Source organism: Vanacampus margaritifer, chromosome 2 (assembly GCF_051991255.1).
Source record: "Vanacampus margaritifer isolate UIUO_Vmar chromosome 2, RoL_Vmar_1.0, whole genome shotgun sequence".
Lineage (NCBI taxonomy): Eukaryota > Metazoa > Chordata > Actinopteri > Syngnathiformes > Syngnathidae > Vanacampus > Vanacampus margaritifer.
Window position 1 is genome coordinate 32,625,202 of NC_135433.1, and position 17,883 is coordinate 32,643,084.

Genomic DNA, 17,883 nt, shown 5'->3' on the forward strand with positions numbered 1-17,883 from the left:
AAAAAAGTTAAACATAATATATAAAAATGTGTTCAATTATCTCTAAAGGAATGTTTGATACTTGAAATTATAGCTCATATAGAATCTAATGATTAGCTTGCGTAGGTGTACATAGTGAGGATTCTCTTTGGAAGTCATTGAAATCAATGATAATAACGTCACACTGTCTTGTCTGAGTCATAAATAATTTTAATGAATAAATAAAACAAATATGAGGAAATGCAAACAAAGCAATAACATTGTTCTCTTCTTTTGAAGTACACATAAGAGCAAACTTCTATTCAGACCTTAACAAAAATCTTGGCCTCCTCAAAAAAATTAATTTAAATTAAATCAATCAATAATAATACAAACATTTCATTTACTGTATATCGTAAACCTGTGCTGTCTACACTATACATAAGAAACAAGTGAACAATGAGATATAGAAATACAAAATCCTATCTGGGGGAACAGACAACATCCCACAACATCCATCAACAGGAAAGAACATTTTGTCATCCAGAAGTTCTCAAATAAACCATCAAAATCATCTGGAGAAAGCAACAAGATCCCACAACATTTATCAAGGGGAAAGAACACTTTGGTCATTTGGTCATCCAGAAGTTCTAAAATATACCATCAAATATTCCAAGAAAAGTTTCTTCTTCTTTGCTGTCGGTCCTGATAAAAGAAGATGGAAAAGAAACAGGCATTCAGCTAAATTAAATTAGCCTACATGGAAAGAAAGCAGGTCACGAAATGTGCAAGGAAAAAATATAATTTAAGCTGAAGCCATATATCTAATTAAATGAGCCTATACCTGCTGTTGTCAGTCGCATTGGCATCACACGGTATACTCATTGCCGAGAAGAAACTGAATCTTTGAGTAGGTGGGTGCACACAACTTGAAGTCGTTCTTTCTGGTGACTTTGTTGTGATCCCTGCACTGAACATGCTTGGATTCTGCACGTGAAGAAAAACAATCATGTACACAACATGTAAAATCTATCAATGGCTTTTAGAATTAAGATTGTATGGGGTTTCATTAATAATAATAATAATAATAATGCCTCAGATTTATATAGCACTTTTTGAGACACTTTACACCGGATACATTCTTCATTTAACTACTTAAGTAGCTACAGCTGCCCTGGGGCAGGCTGACGGAAGCATAGTTGCCAGTGTGCGCCTACGGTCCCTCCGGTCACCACCAAACATTCGCACCTTCAATGTGTGTGAAGTGTCTTGCCCAAGGACACAACAGACACATGACTTGGGGAGAGTGGGGATCAAACAGCCAAACTTCTGGTTACTGGACGACCGTCTCTACCCCTGAGCCACAGCCACCACGCAATGTGTGGACTGTTATGGTTACATTACAACTACCCAAAAAATAGACATTACAGTACTTCCTGATTCCTGGCGGTAGCACTTCTCAAGTAAAACAACGTCAGCATGAAGTGTAATGATGAATGAAAACTAAAGACAAAGCCCATATACAAAATTAGAACTAACTACTACGGATGCTACTAACTAGACACATATTGTGGTTCACATACATGCGATTCGGTGAAAAACCCCAAAACAAACCTCTTCAGTTATCAACATGTCACGTGCCGTTGTCTTTATGTATACACGTACCTTTGCTTGATTCAGCTGTCCAGCTGCAAAAGATGAGGGTCCGGGATTGCTCAGTATATTTTGGGAAATTGGCCTGAGGAGGGAAAAAAAAGTTTTAAATAAATAAATAAATAAATATCTATATATATATATATATATATATATATATATATATAACAATTTTTTCCTCAACTAAAGCTTCCCCCTGATCTGAACTTGAATCAGATATGGATAATACCACTTGTGACAACATAAATATGTTGCAGCTTGGTTAATACAATAGTTTAAATATCTACCCATTACACATGACATTATCAGTGTATATAAGGGACGTTCTGGCCCTACCTCAACACAACAGCATTTGGGCGACATGGTGATTTAGCCACGTAACCTGCATATGCAAACATGAATGACATTGTTGCACTTTAGCTAATTTTGTACCAAAAAGAACACACGCACCATTCAACATGATCTCACACCGAAAGGAGACTACCTGAAATGTTGCATTCATTCGACTGAGTTTGAGTCAGTAATGCGGTGTCGCTGGCATGAACAAGGTTCTCTTCATCAAAGTCGCTCCAGTCATCCCAATCATTTCCGAGGTCAAAGTTGATACTTGGTATTTGGGACGATGTCTCCTTGTCGCTATGAGTGCTCTGATTTGACGCTTGCCAGGTTCTCTGTGGGATAGTACATGCTAGATGGAGTCGGCTGTGTTGATTGAGTTCATGTGCGTTTGGGGGGGCCTTCACTCACAGCAGCATTTGATCCGGTATTGCTCCACCCGACCGAAGCTGAATATTGATTTAGACAGATGACAGACGGAATTAGTTTTGTATGAGACTTGTCTCTGTTGGCATAAAACGTGGGATTGACAAAATAAGATTTAAAATTAAAGGCAGTTGGGGTACAACCTTGTTTGGTACGAGGTGCAACATTAGCTTGGACTGGCTTCTCCATTGTTCTGTACATGTCCATTAAATTGACATCATCTAAAGAGGGAGTACCAAATGTAAAAAAAAGAAAGAAAAGAAGTGTGGTCACAAAACATATACTACACACAAAAAGTTAGGGATATTGGGCTTTCAGGTGAAATTTCAGGATGAACCTAAAAAGCACTATAACCTTTAAAGGAGAATTGACCTTTTACTTCACCTGATCTAAAGTATTAAATGCACATATTCATATTGTTAACATTTGAGTATTTTTTTGCACAACTTGAACCAAAAAGCAAAATCGATGTATCGATCAATACATTTAGAAGCATGTCCATTTGTATGCCTTTCTGTGACTCTTCTAGTCTCTCTGTTGCAAACTGGCGATGACACGCTGTGAACTCTAAGATCAATGTCGAGCTAGTAGCTACTGTTAATTCATTTTTAGGCATCGTCACTGGCAACGAATGAGTTAATGTCAAAATGTGAGCAGCATGGAGAGGATTTAAAATGAGAGTTGAACCTGTAACTAACTGATATTTGTCAGTACTTAATCTTGCGATGCCAAGGATGTGAGGAATTGTGAGCTACCTTTGTCAAAGTCGTCTATATGTTGTGGATACTGTGAAGAACCTTCTCCGGCCTTGTGGTGGTGTCCGTCATGGCTTCAAACAAGATATGAACAGTGAAATTAAACATTGCGGTTTTAGAGTTTATTATTGTTGACGAATGTCCCACAGGCTCACCTGGTCAAGGTGTGTTGTTTCTTAGCTTTGTATGAAAACTGCTGCATGTTGACACCCACATAGTCCTCCGTCATTTTCATCTCACATGAAAACAAAGCCAATATTCAAACATGGCTCCATTTGAAAAAAGTCAATACATTTTTTCTGCCCAGTGTCAATGATCCTCTTGTGAGACAACCATATTCATATCATCAGTGGGATTTGTGGATCATCTCACCTTGAGTCGTTTGACTGGAGTGGGTGCAAGTTTGTCATACCTGCTCCACAGATCGCTCAAATATGAAGAGAAATTTCCAACTTTATTTGTCAGCCTCTTTCGTACCACAGTTACGCCGGTTTTACCTTGGGGGCAGATGAAGGATGCTCGGGACACTCGTGGAACGATGAATGATTATACATACTTACAACAGTCATGACCACACTGGTCTTTATTCTTGCAGAGGTGGTTGCACTGTCTTTTGTTACCTCCATCTGATTACATTGAAGACAATGAAAAAGGTTTCCTTTTTTTTCTTTTTAATTTAATTTATTTTTATCGATCCCGATGCTTGTAGTAAATACCTTGCTCTGTAGAAGACGTTACGCTTCTCTTTAGAGGTGCAGCTTTGCTAACTGCTTGTAGGTTTGCTGCTAACTGCTGTAGTGTCTCTCTGGCAGAATAATGTGACACGTTGTACAGATTATCAGTGTCAAACTTGCGTGCGCCCGAGTAGTACACATTGAATTTCTGCTGGACGTCAAGGCCAACTGTCAAAGAGGAAAAGACAATCCGGTCATCAATTGTACATGCTTTTGAACATTACGTTTAAAACGAAACATAATTTCACCATATTCAGAGCTGATGAGATTAACACTGAGCTCATCTCCCTTCAAGGCCTTTGAGACTTCAATCTTTTTAGACCAGCAACTGAACTTCAACAACAAGTCACTAGGAAAAAAAACAAACAGATGAAGGTTTATTTTTGAAATTGTTACACAATCTATCATATCATTCTGTCAAACATGTCCTACGCGAATTTCTGCTGGAAGACACAATTGTTGTCAGAGTCTCCGATGACCAGAGAAACATAGTGATTGTCCGGAGCTGTTGTCTTGGTCAGAAGCAGTTTTCGGTTTTTGAGGTTCACCTTCACGACAACCTCAGCGATATTGCAGCTATACCTTGGTATCTGGGAAATATAGTGGTGACATGAAAGGAAATTATGAAAAATATGGCTGCTACTTTACTTAAAAACTGACATTGGGATTTCTAGTCATCGTAAAACTTCATAACATGAAAACACTCTTCACCAAAAAATACTCTAACATTTACCAAAGCTTTTTACCTGCTCTAAGGTGACCTCATACTTTGGGAGGTGCAGGACAAATTCCTTGATTTGGTTTCCAAATGGTGGATGTCTGTTGAGAATCTGCACAAAACATACAATTTACAACATACTGTATTATCAAGTATGTACAAATACATTACTGTGACATTGTCTTGGTTTACTACCAGATTTGTTTTTATAATGACCCTCTTTCACATGACTTATTAGCTAATACTGTGGGACACAGAACCAAATGCAAAGCTCTATGAATTGCTTTCACCTTTAATAGTTCGGCCTTGATGGAGGTACAACAAATCTAAGACTTTTGCCCAGTACAACTACTGCACATACAAAATAGATATGATTCATATCTACATTTGATCAAACATATATCCATATGGAAAAAAATGTTGATATGTCTTGTTCATTATGTCGATAAACAGCTAGTGTTGAAATGGAAAATAGTCAAATACTGCGACATAGTGACATTGAGATGGTCTTGCAAAAACATACCGCAAAAAAAATGCATAAAAAACAGGACATCCAAAAGTAGACTTTGACAGAGTGGATTTCTTCTTTTGTGATGTCACTGCCATAGATCAAAGTATATCAAATAAAACAATGCACTCTTGATGACATACTTAAATTGGTGAATATTGCAACACCGAATCTGTGTATCTGAATGCAAAAACATTTCGTGTATATTTTATGATTGGCGTGTCAAAACTAGCAGAGGATGGTTTCGATCCATCGACCTCTGGGTTATGGGCCCAGCACGCTTCCGCTGCGCCACTCTGCTCTGCACTTTAAATCTGCATTACCTCTACCAGCTACTACTCGACTTATCTGAGTGAACAAGGAGCATTAGGTTGACGCCATAGTGATTCGTTTGCAATATTTGTTTGCTTTTTTTTTTTTAAACCCCGGATGCCCTTTTGATGCACAAAACAAAACAACTTTATTGGCCACAGTGTCCAAGCATCGTACTATAGCCGGTTGCATGAAATAGCATGTCCCAGTATTTTTCCAATCTTTTTTTTCTCAAACTTTATTCCGTTGCAAGAAAAGCAACAGGTACAGGTGGATACATCGATTCAGTACATTCTGCCACCCAACAGAGGAGAATTGAACTGTTACTATACGTCGCTAACTTAGACGAGTAATGTAACTTTCGGACCAATTAAGTGAAATTGGAAATTTTCTGCAACTCACTTGATGTATCTGTTGAAGTAGTAGTAGTTGGGATTTACTGTTAGACCAAAAAAAACATATTTACCTTACCAGTCAAAAAAGCACGAAGCTCCTCTCGCTGTTCAACATTCAACAAGGAAACGGTGATTAATTCTACGAGAACAGAATTAATTGCAGCGTTCATTCGTCCATGTTAGGTTTGTTTATTTTCCCCACCAGTGGTTCGGATCGGCGAAAATCAAAGGAACGGTACAAGATGGATTCTCGGGAGTTTGTGAACTCATAAATACCGCGAGAATACATCTTGCGAGAGCAAAGTTAATAAAATAAATAAATAAATAAAAACAACCAAACAAACAAAACTATACTTTTGATTAGTCCACACGTGTGTGTTTCATTTTAATGAATTATGGACCAATCTGAAGTGTTGAAAATGCCTTGTTCTTTTTGATGATGCAATGTTAATGTTTGAAAAAAACATGGCATTTTTGGGGTCTCCTGAAAAGTATGGACGCCAGCGATTTTGAACGTAGATGTGTTTTTTTTTGGAGGGCGTGAGGGGGGGGGTACTCATTTGTTTTTGACAGCGACTGACTATTTGTTTTGCTTGTTTGTTTGCTAGATCTGAAACTTTTGCAAATCATATATGATGCTTTTCTAGACCACAATATTGCCCTCCGATACTAGCATAATTAAAATACCCACTGACACCGTATAAGGCTTAAAATAAGTGTTTTTTCATTAGTTTGCAAGTCCAAATTTGCATGTTGTGCCTGAAGCAAACACATTGAAAGGCAAAACTACGAATGAGCGTTAATATTGCTGAAATGCAGAGCTGCCAAATGTTACAGAATTCATTGAAAGCTAACTCATTACGGCGGTAATACGTAGCGATTGTCCGCTAGTCATCTGGAGCCCAAGGAAAACACAACCAACACTGCAGTCCTACATTCAACCTCCCCGTTATATTGTCATGTTCTTATTGTTTAATGAAACCCTTACTTTAGGTCTTTGGGATTAAGATGGAAAATGCTCCTCAAAATGAGAAATTTGCTCCTCAAATAAAGTCTTTGATTAGCAAAATTGCTTCTCGAAGAAAAAAAGTTATTTCAAACCTTACCATACCATAGCCTACCAACGACCGTATGTAAAATGCATTTTATATTATTTTATATTTAGCATTTATATTTATTTAGCATGGCAAAGAAGATGTAATTGTATAAATCTATGTGAATGAATAAATCTAACTTGTCAAAAAAAAAAAGATGTGTATTCTTTAAAGACTTTGAGTAGTGTGCATTTACAGCTGAAGACTGACCGACTCAATCTCTCTTGGGTTGGTTTGCTCTATCTTGCCGAATGTGGTGAGTCCAGCATTCACCATAGCAGTTGACAGAGTTTGGCCTGAAAAACAGTATAAAATGTTTTGCATGGACTGTTAGTGCAAGTGCAATGTGATTTGTTTTAGCTGCAGCCTCACCTATCTTGTCAAGCTGTTTCGAGACATACGGAGAGTTTTCCCAGAGTTTTGCTCTGAAACATTTGGCCAGGATCAGAGAGTTGAGCAGAATGCTGAAACTCATTTTGGAATGCTGACTCAGGTATTCAGAAAGGCCTGGTCGGAGTCAAAACACAAGTTGGAATCTGTTTCGAAATCCTAAATACATTTGTTGTCTCTGCTTTGGCTGACGTACATTTGCTGATGCGCATCCCATTCCTGAAAATTTTTGCTGTATCCTGTGTGAGACCAAACTCCTGAATTGAGATGGACCCCAACTGAGCTTGAATCAAACTGCAAGGAATTAAAAAACACAGGCTTGAAATACAATTCAAAGCGGGTATTTCGTATTTATCGGACACAATATTGCCAAAGCGGAAAAAAAAAATCACCCACCAGTTTACTTTCATATCATTGCTTTTGATCTTTCCTTCCATCGGAAACCTGAGAAATACACGCAAGTTTATCTGACCAAATTTGAATCTATTTCCCAAAACACATAACCTCCCTGTCGGACAAAAACCTTGTATGTCCAAATATAGTAAACTTCTAACCTAAAAAGCAAAATTTGTAGTGAGACTGTTCTAAGGTTGTCTGTTATTTTTTGTACACATATTAACCAATTATTAATTTTTTTAAATGGCTTGAGAACAAATGTGTGACGTCAACTGCCTTAAAAGTGTTGTCAAACTCCACCTATTTCTTCATGCTGTGGGAGCTGTTTGTATGCCATTATATCGCCTCCAGATTTAAAGCTAAAATGTATTTTTTTGTATTTCCTGAAAAGTAGTGATTTTGGAGAGGCAATGATTCTGCCCGACAGCGACAATATTGAAATAATAACACATAAAATAACAAATGATACGATTAACAATCATTTATGATGTGACCTGATGGTGGTTCTGTTTTTGTCCTGGTTTAAGGTATTCAAGGGCCTCTTCTCGGTCATTCTCAGCTGAATGTCACTGAACTCTTGGCTCTTGGACACCAGCTCAATCTGTGCAGACATTTTAAATTAATAACAGGAATAACAGGAATTTCATCAGTCAATGTGAACTGTAATTGCAAGTGAGCTTGCTCAGGTAACCTACCAGGTCGGACAGGTTCTCTGTGCCAGATACTTTGCTGAACTGCAGCATGGTGTCAAAGGCAACACAGTACCTTGCCATCAACTTGCCAGCCTCTGAAAACCATAAAACAAAACATTTGGGGGATCTTGAATATATAGATCCTTGCCAAAGATGAGTCAAAATTAAAGCCAGAAAGTTTTACACAAACCCAAATCCATCATTTAAGGTGTTTTGCTACCTGTAGGTTTAATATTGATGTTCTCATCCATGGTGATCAGATTGATAGAGGACAGAGAGTTGAGGTTCTTAAGACACAGTTCTACGATATGAGAGGAGTAACAGAATTTAAAATTAAAATTTGGACGTAGTAAGGACGTCTGATTATCCGAGTGGCAATAGCGAAGGTAAAAGCCTACCTTGAAGTTTTGCTTCAATTCCACATCTGTCTAAGTCAGCAGAGAAACCTGAGTTACAAATGGCTTTGCATCAGTATTGGTATCCCAACAATGAGGACCAAATTGCCATTCAACGACAACTTTAACGCTGTCTGCTAATGGTGAGAGACTTTCTACAGAGAGCTAACCATAGTGTTCCGGGTTCTTCAGCACTCGGATGTAGAGGAAGGTGGAGCGTATCCAGTCCAGAGCCATGTTGACATCGCTGATGGTTTGGAGAACAATTTCGGCGTTCAGGTGCTCCACCAGGTGACTGTGCAAACTGTCCAAAACACATTTAGTGCTACTTGAGTTTCCCCACAGTTCCCTATTCGCACCCCTGCCATGTCACAGATTTAAAAAAAATATATGTTTTTTTTAACCCTATACAAGGATTGTGCTGCAACATACCAGGTAGCCTCCCTCCTCCAACACAGCTGACTTATATTATCAGCTCATCAGCAAGCTCTGTAGAAGCCTGATAACAATATTGTTCATCGAATCAGCTGTGTTGGTGGAGGGAGACACGGAAGACGGGCAGGACAGTGGCTCTCGAGGACCAGGGTTCCCTACCCTAATGTCTATTAGTCCATCCAGTGTTTAACATTATACAGTATGTTAGCATTCCGATAGTACAAAATTACAAGGCTTGGTTTAACATTTTGATGTTTAAAGTCACATTGTTTGATTCTATTTTGTTGAATGTGTCTGTTTTACAGTAAACTTTAACTAGGAGTTATAAAACAATTTCAATCTTATTTGAAGAATTGCGTAAGAGTGAGAACAGACAGAAAGGAATATTAAAAATAGAATTTTAATAAGTCTGAATGTGTTCAAAGCGTGTGGAAGCGATTTACATTTTGCTCTTGCTATGTTGCCATTTTCATCTACTGTGTGTGACTGGAATGTATCATTGCAATAAACTGGGGTTCACTTTACAACTGTCGTATAAACTTTCACTCTGAGAAAATTCAATACCTGCTCTCGATAATCTCCATCCCATTCATGAGTTCCATATGCTTGTCTCTGGTTTGCATCTTGGTCATGATCACAGCAGTAGCAGAAGTGTCAAACTAAGAAACGAATATTAAGTCATTAAAAAGCAGGCTTGAAGAACATTCAAAGTCAACAATTTATTTTTTTCATTGCATTTGTTTTTGCTTAATATTCTAACTAAAAAATTGGAGTCACAAATTTTGACATTACCTGCGGTCTTCCAGCCCGGCCAATCATCTGCAGCATGTCCACCTCACTGTACTCTTCACAGGAGCCTGCAACATACTGCACGGTGGACTTGATCACCACCAGGTGAGCCGGCAAGTTCACTCCCATGGCAAGAGTGCGTGTGCTAACTACAGGGTTGAAACAGAGACAGACAAGCACACATTAAACAAGGATCACAAAAAATAATGCTACATCGAGCAGTTGTCTGAAAATGTAGTTGAAAAGAAACTCGGTCTTACAAAGGACAGGCAGGTCTCCAAGAGTGAAGGCCTTTTCGATCACTTTTCTGTCTGAGGAATCAACTCCAGCGTGGTGGTAACCAACTCCCAGTGTCACCAGATCTATACACAAAATATCAGCCTGTCAGCCAACTGCCCAGTGAATTATATTACCACATAATTTTCCATGACCAAAAAAGTCACCTTTCAATTTTGAATCCAGAATGGACTGCGCATATTTCATCAATCTGAAAAGACAAGGGGATGAAGACATGATTTTTCTCTTGAAGTTGTCACACGCAAGAGTATGTAATTTGCTGTTGAATATACAACACCTTTGCTTGTGTTCAGTGGTCATAACGAACCGTGTATCCTTAGCAAGAACAGCAGCTGACTGCTGGGTTCCTTTTCTGGTGGAGCAAAACTATAGAAGAAGATGACTGTTGTCACAAGGTTACCAAGAACAACACTACACCACTTTACTTTTAGAGTGGACGTACCACTAAAGCAGGCTTCTGGTCAGAGTAAGTCCGTATGATATTGGCCATCTTGTAATTAAGAGACAAGTCAAACTTGAACTCTGTTTGGTTTGGGCTACAGGGGAATCCTAACACCACTTTCCTCAGCTTCACTGGGCGGTGGCCCTCATCCAATTCCAGATATGAAGCTGGACCGTTCTCATTGGACAGCCAATCTGCTATCTACACACAGGGAAGGATTAGTACACAAGCGCCACTAGAGCTACAAATGAGAGCAGGATTTTAGTGTCCTTACGTCGGAAATATTGGGTATGGTGGCCGACACAGCCACAAACCTCATAGAGATGCCTTTGTCTTGATTGTGGACTGTCCTGTAGGCCTGCACAGCCTTCATCCTGCTAACCACCACTTCTAGAGTGGCACCACGGGTTGCATCCTTCACTACATGTACCTGGAAGAACATCAGATCATCTTGAATGATTTCATAAAAGCACATGAGACGTATGGTGGCATTCAGGTACTAAAAATGAATGTCAAAAAGGAGGCACATTTCACACACTGGGGCTTAATATTTGAAAAACACACTAACCTCGTCTATAAGGAAAAGTCTGACCAACTGCAGCAGACAGCTGTCCTTCCACTTTCTTGTCATGCTGTCCCATTTTTCCTGGGGAAAGAAGACATCATTATACGACGTAAGCCTTTTGTGCCTGTTTTTTTTTTTTACTGCTGCACTGCTGTTACACACTGGGGTGGTCAAGATGATGTGGGAGTCCTGAATTTCAAAGAAGTCGTCGATCTCGGTGTCGCCCGTCAGCAATTTACAGCTCAGCCCCAGAGGACCAAACTTCTTCGTCCAGTTCTCAAAGCACTGACTGCAGAGAGCTTTGATGGGGGCCACTGGCAAGTAGAAACAATCAAGGTATAAAAAGTAGAGATGGGAAAATGAAGCCTCATGAAGCCTCATGAAGCACTTTTACTATTTTTTTTTACTCCTCTAGATGGTGCTCTTGGTTCAAATATAAAGGCTAGTGCAATGAAAAAGTATTACATTTCCACTGCCTTTTTAAACCAATAGTGCCATCTAGAGGAGTCAAAAAATATCACAAGTGCTTCATGAGGCTTCATTTTCCCATCACTAATAAAAAGCGCTCTTATTTTTATTTTATTGAATTTGAAAAAACTTTTTTTTCCCCACTGATCTTATCAACCACGTATCTGTTTCCTTTCATTTTACTGAGCTAAACACCTTGGTTTTATTTTGTGAATTTAACTTGATGAGTGTTTTGCCATTTCACTGTTTTTATGTTGTGACCTTTTCATTTAATCACGTTCAATCCATGATTTATTTACCTCTATAGCAATTGAGTGTGAATGTCAAGAAATGCTGTCAAAGAGCAGAAATCCCAACAATCATAAGACTGGTAAATACGTCAATTATGAAAATATGTCCCACATGACCCACAAAAGCTGTTTTGAAAGAGACATGAGTGATTCATTTTTTTTGTAGGTGACTAACATTTGTGTAAATTCTGCATTACATATAAACTTGAAACAAGGTCAACTAAAAACTCACTGTATACAGCTTTGACGCCTCTCCAGGGCTCTGTGGTCTCCATCAACAGCTGAATGATGGCCAGTTCAAACAGCACCGTTTTACCAGATCCGGTAGGAGCACATGCCACAAAGTTCTTGTCTGTGTAAAGAATCTGAGATGCGAACATTATCAACGTCACTTCTCTCAAACTTTAAGGCTCGGTTTACATTATGCTTACCTCATCTAGAGCTTTAGATTGGACGTAGTTAAAAAAGGGGAACTCGCTGAAGACGGGTCTGAACTTAGCTGCTGTTAGAATGGATCAGGAATTGAAAATGTCAAGTATTTGTGAAAACCTCAGAGTAAAATATTTCATATAAAGGCCCTTTAAAGTGATTTCAGAGATGTTTTATAAATACATTATACATCATGTGACAAACTTTGGAGTTCGGCATGAGTGTGTCAAATTTAGAAGACAGTTATTTTCACTTTCTAGGGACTTTAATAACTGCAGTTTTTAAATAGAAAAAAAAGGATACGGATTTCAGAGACTGGGCGCAAAACATCAGATCCTGAAGAACCTACAATGCACAAAATACAGCCATTAAAATTGCATGTAAAAATCATTCAAACTTGGCATAAAATAATAATAATAATTTAAAAAAAACTTAGTATAAAATAAACACACTATTTTCAATATGTATTGTACATATGTTTTGAGACATTTTTGTTTGGTGGTGTGCTATGAGATTTGTTTTAAAGTTAATTATGTACTATGGTTCACTATTAACAATGGTAAACAATAATACTGTGATTTTTACTCTGTCCGCTGTTCCTTCCTGCCACCTAGTGGTTAGCATGTTCCCCTACAACTAGACAGAGCTCACCTCGGTTCACCCCAATGCCACCCAAGCACATTTTGCAAGCTGCTGTCATGGCTGCACATTTGCTTGGTCGTTAGCCGCAACCTTGTTATGAGGATATACAGTACGAATATTCTTTAGAGGTGTGTTATTCAAGCGTGTAATCGTGGTGCAGAACCTTGGACATGGAGCGGCTGAGGCACGCCGGGTGGAACCAAGGCTCTCATTGTGCCCTTGTCCCGCCTTTTGACATGGGCCACCTGCTGGGGGGGATTGACGCTCACTGCAGATGAGAGCAGAGGAGGGTGGAGGAAGGAGGCTCGCTGGAAGGGGGAAGGAGGAGCGGCCTGGCTAAATGTCGCCCAAGCTGGCTGAAGAGGAGGAGGAGGCGCTGTTGCCACGGCAACTGGACTGCGAAAAGTTTCAGGTCTAGATGCGGTCTGACTGCTACAGAGGTCATTTGCGTTTGACGAGTCACCTCCGCGCCTCCACATGGGACCCTTGAACAAGCTGTTGGGGGCGGGAGCACAGCAGAGCAAAAAGATGAAGACTCGTAGCTGCAGTCCAGTGTGAAGGTTACTTTAAAAGCTGGCTTCCAGCAACAACAGTGACCTGGAGACTGAGCCGCTTTACTACATAATATACTAGTGATTCCAAAATTGTATTGAATTGGTTCAAATGTTCTTTTTTATTGACTACAATTGTTCATCTATTTACGCTAGTGACATATAGCCATATAAGGAACAAATAAATGCTCTTCCACTACCACCACTACCACCTCACATCAATGTTGTTTCACGTCGTGGTGCCTTGCAATACAGATGACCCAACTAATGAGTTTTTCAAAATACGCGCTGACGTTTGGCTGATTTATTGCTTTGACCCGAGAGCAAAAATCTGTGATACGAGCGTTATGTGGTGGCAGTGAACTCAACTCGCTTCACAACAAACATCAGTTTAGCATAGTGAAAAAAAGTCTTCAAAAGGGAGGCTTCACGTTGTGTACTACCACTCTGAGCTCAAGTTTATTGGCAAACTAAACATAAAATAAAGTTAATTACACCTTGTGTATTTAAAACAACCACATAGCTTTGCCTTAGGAACGTCTGTTTAGCTTAATGCTAACAAACAAAGGAAAATTGCTATAAAAAAATAGCATTGGTGTTGCGGCATTATAACCCTGGTGACTGGTAATAATGAATAACAATAGTCACTAATATTCTATGTCTTACTGAGGAGTTGGATTTGTATTTCTGTATTATTCTGGCCCTTGGTGGCTGAGGCTCACCGGGGATAGCACAATGTACGTGGAACTGAAGTAAAAATTGTGGCAAAAACGGTGTATTTCTCAACATTCTATTTAAACTTGTCACTATTGTATGTTTTTAGTAGTGCGCTATAATAGAGTGCCTCTTTTTTACTATGACATTTTCTGGGAGGCTGGAATCATGACATTTGCATTCATTTCAATTCAGCGTTGTAACAGAACGAATCAATCTTGCATCCTAAAGCACCATTGTACATACTTTTTGTGAAACTTTTGTTAAGTGATGTGCTGTAAAATTTATCAAATGTCAAATATGAGTCTTGGCTTAACATACACACAAAGTGTATCAACATTACTAATTTATTTATCGATGGCAGAAACTCCTGAATTGAATACGATCCTTCCATGTCGTTAGAATTTGAAAAATAATTCTTCCTTTATGAAATAATCTGAAGCGAATTCATTTGTTCCAGGCTCAAGGTCTCATCAACATAAATCCTTTACGTTGTACAGGCAACAAAGTAACATTTTAATTGAAAGAGAATTTTATCACTGATTTTTGCACAGTAACTTGGAACCTGTTTGAAAAATGAAGTTTAATACTTGACTTAATTATGACTTGGAAATACAGTACCTGACGTATTGATATTTTCCAGAAAGAAATCGCTAAACTTCAAAATCAGTTTGACTTTAACTTTGGAGGTTCAACTGTAATAAAATTTGTAAATACTTTAATAAAGTTGGGTCACTTGTACATCACTGTATACATGGTTTTATATACTGTATATATATATATATATATATATATATATATATATATATATATATATATATATATATATATATATATATATATATATATATATATATATATACATATATATGAGTATGAACTGCCACTTGCCTTCTCCGCAGAGGTGGACCTTTCCTGTCACCCACGGATAAATACTTCATACTGATGGTTCCTCGATCAGTATGACGGGGACCATGACAGAGGTCCCTAATACCATCACCTCCCCAAAGGCCGTTGAGTCTACTGTCGCTGCGGGTGGTGTCTTGGATCTCCTCGTTCTCACTCGCAATAAGATTGTTTGACAGTCGTTGTTGGGAACCTGTGAATTCTGAAGCTGTTATAACTGACTGAGTTGTATAGCATGTATTATAAGAATGCATCTTAAAACACTACAATTTGTTTGCAAGGCGAAGAAAGAGCAAAGCTCTTCAAGGCTATAACACACAGTTCAATACAGTTCAACTTCAATTAGCCAGATACAGAGCAGTTTATAGAAGTCAAGTGAAAAGGAATTCACATATGAACATAACATACTGTACAGGTTAGCAAGCGACGCTGCCTCTTCCTGCATAACCTGAGTTGTTGGAATCTGGGAAAGAGATGGAGGTGCTTCCAGCTGCCATGGACTGACTTCCCGGTGCAGTGGCTTTCTGTTGATTACAATCCAAAAAGGACACAATATTAATTGAAATAAAAGGGATAGCAGCGAGTTTCGGGGCTTTCTTGTTGTACTCACACTTTGTGGACGATAGGTTTCTCGAAAAACAGGTTGTCCAAGGACAAGGTGCAGTCATCTGAGTCCAAAATCTTATCCATTAGTGCAGCACTTTTCAAGCTTTACTGAGCCAAGACAGATGTGACGTTAGAAAAATCTCACAGTACAACACTAAAGAAAAATATCACAAAATATATATACTGTACTGTATACAGAAATTATGATGGTCTTGGTTTAATTACATTTATAACTCAGTGGAAATCTGAGCTTGTTTAGTTGAACACAAAGCTATTATTCTGTTGTAGTAATGCAAACAGGTGGAAAAACATTTAATTGTTCTACCCCTCATACGTCACTGTCAGAGATAAAATGATAATAAAAATAAAAATAAATTAAAACAATGAAGTTGGGTCATTCACAGTAGATGATAATATGGTGCCACAGTAAAAACAACAACAACAACAACAACAACCTAACATTAACTTGCACATGACGTTACAACATTACTGTTTATCTACAGTATATATCATTACAAATGTTGACTGTGTTTTACTCTGGTGGCGAAATACTGCAATGAGGACCCTAAATTTGGCAGGACTGTAATTTGGTCTTTTTAGTTACAATATTTTAAATTTCCACCCATTTCTATGCTATGTGTCTGAATCTGAAATGGAGCACATCTTGGACTGGTCACTTAATAAAAAATAAAAAATAAATAAATATATATATATATATATATAGCCAACCATTTTTTATATTGCTTATCCACACTTTACGTGACCTGCAGCCAATCCCAACAGAGTTTAGAGCAAGAGGCAGGTTACGCCATGGACTGGTTTCCAGACAATCAGATATACACAAGCAAAACAACCATTCAACATTCATACTTATGAATAATTGTCCCAGAGAACACCCATGCAAGAAAAGTGAAAAAAACTGCCTCAAAATGAACAGAATTACATTTTTAAGTATTGGATAATATTTAAATATGTGTGTGAACATTATAGCTGCTACTTAAATTATTAAGTTTATCTTAACAACTGTCACGATTTGCCAAATTTGAAAGACTGTAACAGACATTACACATATTAAACTTGCTAAAACAACTTAATAAATAAAATACTGCACATTTTATAAGACACTTATTGTCTTTTTGTTTGTTTGGTAATTGTCAGAGCAGACTGAAAATGAGTTAGCATTGCTAACTGCTAGCAAAAGCATTGCTAACTGCTAGCAATAACTTCGCTAACAGTACGCAACGTCTATATTAGCATTTCAGAAAAATTCAGACGCTTAGGAACAAACTGAACTTCAATTTGACATAGCTACAATACAATTTCCCCGTCAAATTATCATTCTCTGATTACCTCTGTTCATCAACGGCTCCCTTCTTCGACGCTAACAGGAGCTTATTACACGAATCTCATAGACTTCGAGAGATTTTAGTAGTATATCAGTCTTGCCAGTTTGAATAGGACAAACTCCAAATCATAGTCCAACTCATTATTTGGAATCCTAATAATACATGTAATGAGCAGGTAGTGGAATTTTATTAAATATATATTTATGTTTTTATTTGTATATGTTTTTCTTTCAATGAGGGTGTAAATTAGGCAAATGTTTAAGACTACATAAAATACCTAATACTAAACTATAATGACAAAATAACAGAATTTATTCCAATTCCACTAATTAAACGTGACCAAGTAATAAAACATGCTGAGAGCCACTAATGCAGTACAGCAATAACAAAGACCATCCTGGGGTTCAACCATAATGAGAGAACATTTGTTTCCAATTTTATTTTTATTTAAATAAGTCCACGTCTGTAAACTGAGACACACGCCGAGTAAACACCCAAAATAATAATAATAATACAGTACTCTTAAAAATAAAAAACGATGTACAGTACTAACCATAAGACTACCACAAATCTGTCGCCAAAGGGAAGCGGTTCATTAACTCCTTTTTATGCCTCCTGTTTGGACCAAACCATTACTACTT

The 17,883-nt window shown here is 38.1% G+C and overlaps 1 protein-coding gene and 1 non-coding gene across 5 annotated transcripts; both read right to left on the bottom strand.

The window, feature by feature from the left end:
• Positions 1 to 168: 168 nt before the first annotated feature.
• Positions 169 to 17,814, bottom strand: hfm1 (helicase for meiosis 1). Of its 4 annotated transcripts, none has more exons than XM_077559134.1 (41): positions 17,796 to 17,814; positions 15,901 to 15,999; positions 15,699 to 15,814; positions 15,276 to 15,483; positions 13,283 to 13,614; positions 12,781 to 12,822; positions 12,480 to 12,550; positions 12,281 to 12,413; positions 11,453 to 11,604; positions 11,294 to 11,371; positions 11,000 to 11,155; positions 10,726 to 10,926; positions 10,561 to 10,649; positions 10,430 to 10,473; positions 10,247 to 10,348; positions 9,990 to 10,135; positions 9,762 to 9,856; positions 8,933 to 9,066; positions 8,766 to 8,813; positions 8,588 to 8,668; positions 8,371 to 8,462; positions 8,170 to 8,276; positions 7,676 to 7,723; positions 7,476 to 7,573; positions 7,262 to 7,396; positions 7,100 to 7,185; positions 4,609 to 4,692; positions 4,295 to 4,452; positions 4,111 to 4,211; positions 3,845 to 4,030; positions 3,689 to 3,754; positions 3,501 to 3,625; positions 3,284 to 3,363; positions 3,129 to 3,202; positions 2,517 to 2,594; positions 2,359 to 2,396; positions 2,096 to 2,282; positions 1,948 to 1,993; positions 1,624 to 1,696; positions 803 to 945; positions 169 to 663 (listed from the first exon to the last, which is right to left on the bottom strand). In XM_077559134.1, exons 2-41 carry the CDS (start codon positions 15,978 to 15,980, stop codon positions 609 to 611), a joined length of 4,368 nt encoding a protein of 1,455 aa, XP_077415260.1. In that variant the 5' UTR covers positions 15,981 to 15,999; positions 17,796 to 17,814; the 3' UTR covers positions 169 to 608. The 4 variants fall into 4 exon arrangements, with proteins under 4 accessions (XP_077415260.1, XP_077415258.1, XP_077415257.1 ...); XM_077559132.1 differs by having other exon boundaries at positions 15,901 to 16,004; positions 17,796 to 17,813; XM_077559131.1 differs by lacking the exon at positions 17,796 to 17,814 and adding an exon at positions 17,247 to 17,269 and having other exon boundaries at positions 15,901 to 16,004.
• Positions 5,318 to 5,389, bottom strand: trnam-cau (transfer RNA methionine (anticodon CAU)). The gene has a single exon. It is a non-coding gene; the product is annotated as a tRNA-Met (tRNA).
• Positions 17,815 to 17,883: the final 69 nt, after the last annotated feature.

Excerpts from the sequence above, each read along its gene's own strand:
- hfm1 (XM_077559134.1), bottom strand. The coding sequence starts at position 15,980 with ATGGATAAGATTTTGGACTCAGATGACTGCACCTTGTCCTTGGACAAC. Across the intron at positions 10,650-10,725 it reads ACCAGAAGCCTGCTTTAGTG|TTTTGCTCCACCAGAAAAGG; the intron begins GTACGTCCACTC and ends CTTCTTCTATAG. Across the intron at positions 1,697-1,947 it reads CCAAATGCTGTTGTGTTGAG|GCCAATTTCCCAAAATATAC; the intron begins GTAGGGCCAGAA and ends TTCCCTCCTCAG.